The following is an 11,997-nucleotide window of genomic DNA, read 5'->3' on the forward strand; positions in this document are numbered from 1 at the left end:
CACCTCTTGGCTTCTCAGAGGAAATAGTCATTGTGATAAGTTGACATTAAAACTGTTTTTTTGTGGAGCACTGCTTAATATGTCTTCGAGAGCCCCCCTCTGCATGGTGGCAGTGCTTCAGCTGGCTCAGATGGGCCGTTTGCTTTAGTCATGAATATTCTTCCTCCAGCCTCAAACCTTTTGACATTTGAAAATATTATAAATTGCAAGTGATAGTCATCCCCAAGCTTAAAGGGCTCCATGCTGACCCCCCTCTGCTCCTGTTGTACCAGAGCATCATTCAGCCCATCCTACTGTACTGCTCCACCCGCTTCTCTAACATGTTATCCCTTACTAACTGAGCTGAACCAGCACTGCTGCCAGAGAACTGGTCTATTCCACCTGTTCCGGGTCCAAAACCTCCCTGATACAGCTGGAGCAGAGATGGTTGTCATGAAGATCAGCAATGTTCTCCCATCGTTCGTTTGCGAGTGCGCTCTACCACCACACTAGTAAGTGTAACGTAAACGGGCGAGGTGGGGCTGATGCAGCTGCAAGGCTCAAAACCTATTTTGTGACTCGATAACCCTGAATCTTTACATTAGGTAAATGTAATCTTCACATTAGGTCCACACTAGGTCTTTCACGGTGCACGGAATATGCCCAACTTTTCATTTGCGTGTTAGATGACAAAACTGAGTCAACTGAATACAACAGCAGTGTCTATATTCACTGGCAAAAAATGAACTGAATCAAATTGATCCAAATTAAAAACTACTTCATTCCTCCCTCTCCACCTCAAGCTGATGTGTGGTGAGCGTTCTGGCACAAAATGGCTGCTGTGCATCACCCAGGTGGTGCTACACACTGGTGGTGGTTGAAGTGAGTTACCCCCTTCACTGTGAAGCACTTTGGGTGTCTAGAAAAGTGCTCAATAAACATTTTTATTATCTTACTATTATTATTATATGTATTATTATTATTATATTATATTAATGCAAGAGCACTTTCCTGTTTGACCCCATATCTACTGCATGACCGACCAGTCACAGGCAATAACTTGGATTTTTCCCTTTAAAGAAGCCAAGAAGCCCCCACAAAAAAATAAAATAAAGTTCTTACACAAACACATGGTTGGTAAACCAGAAGGCATTGTGACAGCACTAGATGCTATTTTAATAAACGCTCTCACCACCAGCACCTTTTGGAAACAGCACTTATGTACACTGGCCAACAGTCTTTTCAGTCCATGTATTTGTACCATGTTACAGTATGTATGTACAGTCCTTTGGCACAGCGTCACAGGTTTGAGCTTGCTTTGTCTGTTAGGGCCAAGTCAGGATCATTGGTTTCCCGCTCCTCCTTCAGCTCAGGTGTGCTGGTGCCGTTCGGTGTGGGAGAGCGACTCTGCTGCGCCCTCGTCACCTGAGCCATGGGCACGGCTCCTTTCCTTTGAGGCAGGACGGTGAAGAAGGCCTCCTGCCAGTCGTCCTTCTCCAGATGTGCTAGAATGATCTCAAACACTACAGAGATGAAATGCACGCTATAAAAAGCAAGAAGGAGATAAACTGGATCGAGAATATAAAGCAGAAACCAGTTGGTGTATTCATTTCATAGTGACAGATGCCGGTCTTACCGTGGTTGACTGCCAGTACTTTACGACTGTTCATTTGGACAAAGGTGCTCAGAGGAAGCTGCGCGTGTTCAATCCCCAGTTCCTTCGCCTTCTGAAAAGTGATTCCCTGCAAAGTAAAACATGAAAATAAATTTAAATTATTAAGAGGGACGAAAACCTTTTGCTCTTATACCAGTTTGAGACATTTCTGCAGAAGGTTGCAGGAACCTAACCAAAACAACACATGTGACAGGGGAATAGATCCCAGGGCAGTTTACTGCGGGAAAGAAAATAAGCCACCACAGCAACAAAAAATAAACTGTCGGGGCATCCGGTTAGCGTAGCAATCTATTCCGTTGCCTACCAACATGGGGATCGCCAGTTCGAATTCCCGTGTTACCTCTGGCTTGGTCGGGCATCCCTACAGACACAATTGGCCGTCTCTGCAGGTGGGAAGCCGGATGTGAGTATGTGTCCTGGTTGCTGTACTAGCACCTCCTCTGGTCGGTCAGGGTGCCTGTTCAAGGGGGAGGGGGAACTGGGGGGAATAGCGTGAGCCTCCCACACGCTACGTCCCCCTGGTGAAACTCCTCACTGTCAGGTGAAAAGAAGCGGCTGGTGACTCCACATGTATCGGAGGAGGCATGTGGTAGTCTGCAGCCCTCCCCAGATCAGCAGAGAGGGTGGAGCAGAGACCGGGACGGCTCGGAAGAGTGGGGTAATTGGCTGGATACAGTTGGGGAGAAAACTGTTAAGACATTTGCAACACCAACAGCCCAGGTATGCAGTTCAGAACCCCAACAGACCTTATGATGGTTGTGGTCCACAAGGCCTCCGATGACATAGGCCTTGCTTTGGTCCAATTTGGTCAGCACATTGGGAGAGTCTGAGGTCAGGTAGACCAGTTCCTCCTTACCCAGCACCTCCTGGTAGTGTTCTGTCTTAATGGTGATGTCCTGCACATGTGAACACAACACAGACGGGTAATTACAATCTTACATGGAGACTACATGCATGTGAACTAGCCATTATGCTCACGGCACTAAATCACGTGTCAGTAAACTGGCATGCTGCTTTCATCACATGTTGGCATCATTTAAGAGTCCAGCTCTGAGAGGCCGGCTGCACATGGTAGAAACGTCTGCACAGTTTGACGCAGACGTTGATGAATTACTCCTGGAGATGGAGGTCTCAAACACACACAACAAAAACATTCAACTGAACACCACACGGTGGCCCGCCTAAAAAACATTCAACTGAACACCACACGGTGGTCTGGCTAAAAAGGGAGGAATGTTCACACGCACAAACTGAAAGGCGTCAGGTACACATGCCGGTCTTAGATACAGAATCTGGTATTAGCCCCTCATCCTTCTCATCAGTCAAATAGACGGTGGTCAACTTTGGATAATATTTGCATTAACAAACTGATCAAGATTTGGCCTTCAGTCAACTTCTGCAAACAGGTAGAGAAAGTTGTGTCTCAGCACATACGTGTTGCTTCCGTTTCCCCAAATTTCTTTGTCTAGTGATGTCTGAATTAGTTTAATGTACAACAATCTTGCCACCCCTTTCTCCCCAAGTGTATTCGGCAAATTACCCCACTCCTCTGAGCTGCCCCGGTCACTGCTCCACCCCCTCTGCTGATCCGGGGAGGGCTGCAGACTACCACATGTCTCCTCCCGTACATGTGGAGTCACAAGCCGCTTCTTTTCACCTGACAGTGAGGAGTTTCACCAGGGGGATGTAGCGCGTGGGAGGATCACGCTGTTCCCCCCAGTCCCCTCTCCCCCCTGAACAGGCACCCTGACCGACCAGAGGAAGCGCTAGTACAGCAACCAGGACACACATCCACATCTGGCTTCCCACCCGCAGACATGACCAATTGTGTCTGTATGGACGCCTGACCAAGCCAGACGTAACACAGGGATTCGAACCGGCGATCCCCGTGTTGGTAGGCAACGGAATAGACCGCTATGCTACCCGGACGCCCAGAACAAATACATTTGTACCAAAAAAGTAGGAGAAGAAAGGCTTCTCTAGGACTGTATCTTTATAATGAAATCATTATCTCGATGAGTTTGCCTGACAGTGATCAAAATGATCAGGCTTGATAAATGAGGCTGAATGAGATTTGGCACAAAATGAATGGACATTTGCTGAACTGTGTTCCTTTTACACCGTTCTAGCAGGATGAAGATGGACTACTGCTACAACCTTAGCCCTCATAAAGTCATTAGTGTGATTGTTCTTGAACTGACGGCGGAAACTGGTACTACTGTGGTATTACTTTGAGCTGCAGCAACAGCAAAACTACCTGTGCTTGTTTTACACCATTTGGGTATCAAAATGATTGAATGAAGCAACTGACCACACAAGCTGACAGAACGGGACTGCCGACTGCTGGGGCATGTAGCGCATACAAATCATCTGTCCTCAATTGCAACACTCATTACCAAGCCTGCAACACAAGCCAAACATCACCACGCACCATGCCAAGTGTCGGCTGTAGTGGTGTAGAGCACACCGCCACTGGACTCTGGAGCAGTGGAAACACGTTCTCTAGCGTAATGAATCACACTTCACTATCTGGCAGTCTGATGCTCCAGTCTGAGCAGTCTGATGCTCAATCTGGGTTTGCAAGATGCCAGAACGCTACCTGCCTGAATGCATAGTGCCAACTGTAAGAATGGGTGGAGGAGGAATAAAGGTCTGGGGCTGTTTGTTGTGGTTTGGTTTAGGCCCCTCAGTTCCAACGAAGGGAAACAATGCTACAGCATACAATGGCATTCTAAAGAATTCTGTGCTCCCAACTTGGTGAGAAGTTTGGAGCCCTTTCCTGTTTCAGCATGACAACGCCCCTGTGCACAAAGCAAAGTCCATAAAGACAAGATTTGTCAAGATTGGTGTGGAAGAACTTGATTGGCCTGCACAGAGCTCTGACTTCAACCCCATCCAACACCTTTGGGAGGAATTTGACCTGTGACTCTGAGGAAAGGCCTTCTTCCTAATATCAGTGCCCGAACTCACTTCTCACTAATGCTCTTGTTCTTGAATGGGAGCAAATTCCCGCAGCCATTTTCCAAAATCTAGTGGAAAGCTTCCCAGAATAGCGAAGGCTGTACAGCACTGCCACAGCTTCAGGACCTGTACACCACCCGTTGCAGAAGGAAGGAAGGCTCCAAGTATTATGAAGGACACCAGCCACCCAGCACATGGTCTGTTCTCACCCCTTCATTCAGGACAACGCTTATGGAGCATCAAGGCTCAGACCAGCCATGTCAAACACAGTTTTTACCCTCAGGTAGGCAGAATAATGAACAGTAGGCACTTTAAAAAACAGTTGGAGGAAACACCGAGGTCGATCTGACAGGACGCGTAAGCGGGCCAGGCTAAGCTAACTACTAGCCCATGCAGACTGGCAGTTCGATAACACTGAGGGCGGTCTGGCGGCGGCCTCATCTAGCGATGACTGTGTTTTTGGTGTCGTCTTGTGGAGTGTGGGGAGGTGTGTCGAAGGTGTTTGGCTGGAAGAGCTGGCGTTGGATCGGCTGGGGGAGCTAATGTAGGGTCTTCTTAATTTTTCTAATTACAACTTCATGGCCCACCACACAATATTTCAACAGATGGAAAAATTAATGAGTCTCATCTCTCATCTCATCATCAGCCGCTTCTCCGGGGTTGGGTCGGGTCGCGGTGGCAGCAAACCAAGTAGGGCACTCCAGACGTCCCTCTCCCCAGCAACGCTTTCCAGCTCCTCCTGGGGGTTCCCAAGGCGTTCCCAGGCCAGATTGGACATGTAGTCTCTCCAGCAAGTTCTGGGTCTACCCCGGGGTCTCCTAAGGAAGGCGCCCAGGAGGCATCCTAATCAAATGCCCAAACCACCTCAACTGGCTCCTTTCGACGTGAAGGAGCAGCGGCTCTACACCGAGCTCCCTCCGGATGTCCGAGCTCCTCACCCTATCTCTAAGGCTGAGCCCAGACACCCTACAGAGGAAACTAATTTCAGCCACTTGTATCCACGATCTCACACTTTCGGTCACTACCCAAAGCTGATGACCATGAAATGGATGATTGTGGCAGCAAAAGCAAAATGATCCTTTCCCCCCCAATGCATTACTGAACTGGGCTGAAGTATGGATCGATGAAGAATCCCACATGTGAGCATCAAAATGACACGCCACTGTTAGAGGTTTATAAAGTGCTGGCATCTTATCGTTACTATTACCACCAGAGTTGACTCAAGGATTTGCGTCACATGTCAACTTCATACAACTTTGTGAATCCTGAGTAGTGAGATAATTTTCAAACTGCACTGTTTTACAAAAACAAAAACAAAAAATAATCTAAATGTTAGACTTATTACGTGCAAACCAACTTCAGCAACAGGTTGACACACTGGTATTACACAACGACAGACATCAGCCTTGTGTGAGCGTTTAACAAATTAGCTAACATTGGCTAAACAATGCACAAACATAGCATTGCAGGAACAAGCTAATAAGAGCAGACCAGCCAGGACAGCCATGCTGCACAACTTGCAGATGATGGTTCTCAGCTCTCAAATGACATCCCAATGACATTTTGAATTTACATAAAACTGACAGAAGTTCCTTTTTAATCACATTAGTCTGCATCTGCACAGGGGCTGGCTGCATGTGCTTTTCCACAACTCCCCTGCTGCCTGTTTCCACTCTAAGGCATGTAAGACCAGAGGACAAATTCGAGTGTTCATTTGAAATATTTATAGTTTTTTATGGTCAGTTGTGGTCATTTCCTACCATGCTACTTCCTGCAACACAGCCTACAGATGATTACAAAAAGGAGTCACTACACCGCGGCAAACACCAAGTGGGAAGTGCTGAAGAGGGGGCTGCTGAAGCATGATGGTAGCTTTGGCTGAACCACAGTAATCTTTTTTTATACTGAATATTAACCATGGATTTGTCCCCAGTTGGCTGTATTAAACTCTAGATGGCAGGGTGGAGCTGCATGTCTAGCAGGAGGAACAGGATGGATGACTGAAATTCAAACCTACCAGTGGACCATGGATGGTGAGTATAGAACAGGGATAGACTTCAAGTATTCTAAACTAATTCTCTTTTCAACCACAGTAGAAACGGCAAATCGATAGTGGGATAGACTTTTCTACCACTTCTTTTTCCCCCCTCACTTTTTCTCCCCAATTGCACCTGGCCAATTGCCCCACTCTCTGAGCCGTCCCGGTCGCTGCTCCACCCCCTCTACCGATCCGGGGAGGGCTGCAGACTACCATGTCTCCTCCATACATGCAGAGTCACCAGCTGCTTCTTTTCACCTGACAGTGAGGAGTTTCACCAGGGGGACGTAACACGTGGGAGGAAATCCAAATATTATCCAGTTCCCCCTCCCCCCCAAACAGGCACCCCAACCGACCAGGAGCTGCTAGCGCAGCAAACAGGACACATACCCACATCCGGCTTCCCACCCACAGACACGGCCAATGGTGTCTGTAGGGATGCCCGACCAAGCCGGAGGTAACACGGAGATTCGAATCGGTAATCCTCGTATTGGTAGGCAACGGAATAGACCGCTACGCTACCCGGACGCCAGAATTTTCTACCACTTCTGAGGGTAAACTGCATAACCATTGAAAATGGCCTATGTTTATCAATCATGGAAACTATGACAACAGAACATGGACTACAAACACACGATAAGCTGTGCAGCCGCCTACCTACCTTCCAGTTGACCCAGCCTTTGTCATTTTCATCCATGATCTGTTTCAGCTGACCCCCGAGACTTGTCAAATAAAACTGAGGGAGAGGGAAGAGAGCCATACATTTAAAGTGGGCTTAGCTCAGCCAAGGTTAACTACAGCCGGTGGAAAGTGGACCAACCTGTACTGGGTGTAAGGCTCTTCTGTTTTCCGCATAGCACCGCTGGATCTGTTTGTGAAGCTTCCGGACATCCTGAAAGAGACACAATATTCATTTGTAATGCTTTAAAGCTGCTACGAGGAGATTATTGTTGACTTTGCATATCCTTGGAGGCTAAAGCAGTAGTGTTACATGGGAAAAAAATGTGTGTTAGTTCTCCCGTGTTGTGTCATCCTCTGGACCAGCATCTGTTTGGTGTCCCCAATGTACAAGTCACGGCAATCCTCCTGGCACTTAACAGCTACACTATATTGCTCCGTTTGTGCCGGGGGACCCGATACTTGGGGTGGACCACCTTCTGGTGCACACTTATCCCGGGCCTGTTTAATGTGGGATTTCTCCTCTTCCCCGGCTGCTGTGTCAGTGGGGACGTTGTCAGCTCGGTGGTACAGCATCCTGATAACTCCTAGTTTGTGCTCCAGTGGATGATGAGAGTCAAACTGATCAGTATGTGTTGGTTTACGGCAAACATCAACAATCAAATTTCCCCCATCACCAACTGCAATTTCAGTGTAAGAAGGCTAACCTGTCATGTTCCACATCCTCCCTGGTGAACTTGATGTGGTTGTCCACAGAGTTCATGTGGTGGGTGAAATGTGCTACATCCTGAGATTTAATTTTAACCCAGGTGTCGTCCACAACTCTGAACCAATGGCTAGGTGGTGTCCCTGGACAGGACATCAGAGTCTCTTTTCCACTTCCTCCATGTACAAGTTGGCCACTACAGGTGAGACTCATAGCACACCCATAGTACTGCCCCCTGTAGGTGAAGTACGTGGATTGAAGACACAGCTTCAGGAGCAGACACACTTGGTCAGTGTTAATGGTGGTCCTATTGCTAAGGGTGGGGTCGTTTTGTAATTTCATACGGACCACATCCACTGCTTCATCAACAAGAACGCATGTGAAGAGAGACGTAGCATCATGAGGCCATTGTTTCATCCTCTGTGAACAGTACACATGGCCATGGTAACTCTGGTTAATGCTCACAGCAATTGGTATACTTGTTTTTGGTCGTCATGCCACTGTGTTGTTTATAAGGGTGGGACACGGTTCTCTCAATAAACGTTGTGTCCAGACGAACTGATTCCACCGTCTGTGATTTTCTTACCTGGATTATTGAGCATGCATAAAGACACTCCTTTCAGCTCTTTTCAGCAGGTTACCGACAACATGGTGTGTATAAACTTCCACCAGTGTGGTGATCCACAGCTTTTCTTAAACCATGACAATAACCACTGATTTTAACTCCTCTCTGCTCCGCCTTTAAACCGTCCTTTCGTTCTGTCAGTTGGGTTTATCATCGCCCTTCATCACGGTTGGTTGTTGTCGGGAATAATCACACAGCACTGTGGCATACTCACACCGGCAGTGTCCAGTGTTTGCATACTCCAATACTTCTGCAGATGCAGCATGAGACCCAGGTATTTTTCACATACTACTTCCATCCATCCATTATCCCAACCGCTTATCCTGCTCTCAGGGTCGTGGGGATGCTGGAGCCTATCCCAGCAGTCACTGAGCGGCAGGTGGGGAGACACCCTGGACAGGCCGCCAGGCCATCACAGGACAGGACAGGACAGGACAGGACCCCCCCCCCCTCCCACACACACACACACACACACACACACACACACACACACACACACACACACACAAATGAAATGCCAGTTGCTGATGGCGACCTGGCTTCTTTACCTTGTACACCATGAGGCTGTCAAAGCTGCAGTCCACCACCAGCCTGAGGGAGCTATGCACCACATCCCTGCGGAGGCGTTTCCTGCTGCTGGCCTCGTCCCCTGCCTCCTCCCCCTGAGTCTGCCTCTCCATGCGCCGCAGGTGCTTCTTCTCCTTCCGTCTCTGCCTGCAACACAGGGCATCTTAACAAGCGCTGTGGAACAGAAGTGGAGATGAGGTAATGTCCTACTGGATTTAGGAATTACGGCACATGAGCGATGGGAACAGCCCCTCGTTGTATTTGAGCGCCGGTGCTCATGAGCAATGTAAAGCATGGCAGAGCACCATTAAAATCAACAGTGGGACTCTAATAAAAGTCGTGTTGTTCTTGCCATAGTGTCTGCACTTCTCAGATCGTGGCGTTAGCTTGGCCCACACAACGAAAACCGAGTTAAAAAGCCTACTTTCGCAGCTCCCTTTCCTCCTCCCACTTCTGGTGCCTCAGCAGCTTCTTCCTCTGCCTCTTGGACAGGGGTTTCTCCTCCGCCCGGCCTCCGTCATCGCCGCCCGGTCCCCGTTCCGGGGCCGTCGTCGCAGCGTCCGAGCGATCCTCGGCCATTGGTGAAGCGTTCCAAGCGACTCCGTCCCAAGTTCCCACGCTGGAGGCCGGTCTCCGAACAGCCGCCGAACCGGACCTGCCCTTCGCTGGGAATGAGCTACAAAGTTGGCTTTCTGACACCAGTCACCGTCATGTCATCTGACGAACCCCCCAAAAACGCCGTGAGTTCAAACACGTCCCCCGACGCGAGCTTTTTCAAACAGCTCCCCGTGTGATGGTGCGCCGTCGCTTAAATTGCGTCATCAACATGCGTCTTCTGTGGCTTTCACTCCGCGCGACAAAAAACAAAACAAAACCATTCTGGGCGACTGAACGGGGGGGGGTCTAACGGGGAGGAGGGGGGGGTCCAGAAAAATGTACTGCACATGACCACGAGCTCCGTCAGACATCGCAGGCTCTCTCTGGTTCCGGTTCGTTTCCCTGGTCGCAGCTCTTGTTGGATCTCCATAAATCCAGCGTGTCTATGTGACGCTGTCACGAAACCGAGCAGGTTGTTAATGACGTCACACATGCTGCAGTGCCGGGGGACACGTGACGCTGTGCCGGGGGTCACCTGACGCTGTGCGCAGCACGCGGTTTAGGCGACGGGGGTTGCGACGCGTGTGACGTGGGCAAACGTTTTATTTAAAATCACATGCACCCCTTCTTTGTACCAAACCCACGCAACGCGGTGTCCAGCTGCACCGGCTCCAGCACTTGCAGCAGGATCTTTGCTGATATAGCGTTTGCGTTCATGCCCCCGGTGTCCACAAACCCAGAGGCCTTTCCTGCAGCACGCCTTGCAGTGTGTCTGACAGACTGCCACAAGCTCTCTCGTTCTGACCAGTCTTTACACTCGTCTGCCGCCCAAAACTGCACAGTACGCGTCTGTCTCGTCATGCACAGCCGTCTTTATTTTGCTGCGATTTCTAGTATCTCGTTCTGGATGTCGGGGCTCGTACGTCTCCCGTTTCTAGATAATTCCTCCAGTCGCAGGATAAGACAGCGCAAGGAAGGCTGCTTGGTGCTTAAAAGATGATAAATTCGGGCTGGAATACCCACTAGTGCGCCGATAGATCAGATTAAAGAAAGTGTGGTCGAGGCAAAACGCCTGAAAAACACTCGTTATGGCGAGAATTGGGGCAGCCTGTCAGTAATGTTACTTTTTGATGATTAAAGAGTACGGACTAAAGTATTGTAGCGAATCCAGAGGGCACTTGGGATCTCCCACACCATGGGCGACTATGTTAAGCAGTCGACTAAAGGGTCCGACCCGTTAACTAAGAGCTAGTGTCTAGTCATTCGTGGTCATTACACCCCATAGTGACCTGCCCCCACCGAGCTAGGGGCTGCCCGTAGCACTCGTTGGCGCCAGTCCTTGGGCACCAATAACTGCCACACATCTCTTCTACGGCCCGGCGCTTGCCAGACCCGGTACAACGGTCCATCACCCCGGGCCAAGGTGGACCACTGGGAAAAGTAGGCCTTGGTCTCCACCGACATGGCAGAGACAGCTTGCCAGTGGGGGCGTGCCTTGGCGTCGACTCACTGTCCCACCCTGGCCAGGGTGGGGTCTATCTTGCGCTGCTTGCCACTCCTGCTTGTCCATTGCCATCAGCCACGCCTCCTCTGGCTCAACCTGCCGCGTGGTGGACACTTGGAGGATTGCTCTGTCTCGCTCCTCTTGGCGCTCACAATGTCTGCAGTCCTTGCAGGGATGACGAGAGAGGGCATCTGCATTGCTGTGCAGGCGCCCAGCTTGGTGCTGGGTCTCGAAGTCGTAGCTCTGCAGCTCCTCAATCCACTTGGCCTTCGGGCTCTTTAAAGCTGAGCAGCCAGATCAGGGGCCACATGATCCGGCCGCAGGAGAAAGGCCTGGCCATAGAGATAAGGGCGAAAATGATCGAACGCCACGACCACTGCCAGGAGCTCACGTCATGTAACGCAGTAATTGCGTTCAGGGTGGCTCAAGACACGACTGTAGTAGGCCACCACTCTCTCTCCCCCAGCAACCTCCTGAGACAGGACGGCCCCCAGCCCCACATTGCTGGCGTCTGTGTCCACGATGAAGCGGCACTTAGGATCAGGAAGGGCCAGGATTGGTGCAGTGATCAAGGCGGTGCGGAGCCGGGCAAAGGCGGCTGCACAGTTGTCGTCCCAGTGGAACTCCCGTCCCTTCTCGGCAATGGAGGCAAAGTTGCGGACAAAAC

At 49.9% G+C, this 11,997-nt stretch overlaps 1 protein-coding gene across 3 annotated transcripts; it reads right to left on the reverse strand.

Moving 5' to 3' along the window:
- Positions 1–1,050: 1,050 nt before the first annotated feature.
- On the reverse strand, positions 1,051–10,028 carry trmt10a (tRNA methyltransferase 10A). Of its 3 annotated transcripts, none has more exons than XM_056300568.1 (7): positions 9,654–10,028; positions 9,211–9,376; positions 7,474–7,545; positions 7,315–7,389; positions 2,401–2,550; positions 1,616–1,721; positions 1,051–1,502 (listed from the first exon to the last, which is right to left on the reverse strand). In XM_056300568.1, exons 1-7 carry the CDS (start codon positions 9,806–9,808, stop codon positions 1,279–1,281), a joined length of 948 nt encoding a protein of 315 aa, XP_056156543.1. In that variant the 5' UTR covers positions 9,809–10,028; the 3' UTR covers positions 1,051–1,278. The 3 variants fall into 3 exon arrangements, with proteins under 3 accessions (XP_056156543.1, XP_056156544.1, XP_056156545.1); XM_056300569.1 differs by having other exon boundaries at positions 9,582–9,796; XM_056300570.1 differs by having other exon boundaries at positions 9,211–9,403; positions 9,654–9,746.
- Positions 10,029–11,997: the final 1,969 nt, after the last annotated feature.

This window comes from Lampris incognitus, chromosome 20 (assembly GCF_029633865.1).
Source record: "Lampris incognitus isolate fLamInc1 chromosome 20, fLamInc1.hap2, whole genome shotgun sequence".
In the NCBI taxonomy this organism is placed as follows: Eukaryota; Metazoa; Chordata; class Actinopteri; order Lampriformes; family Lampridae; genus Lampris; species Lampris incognitus.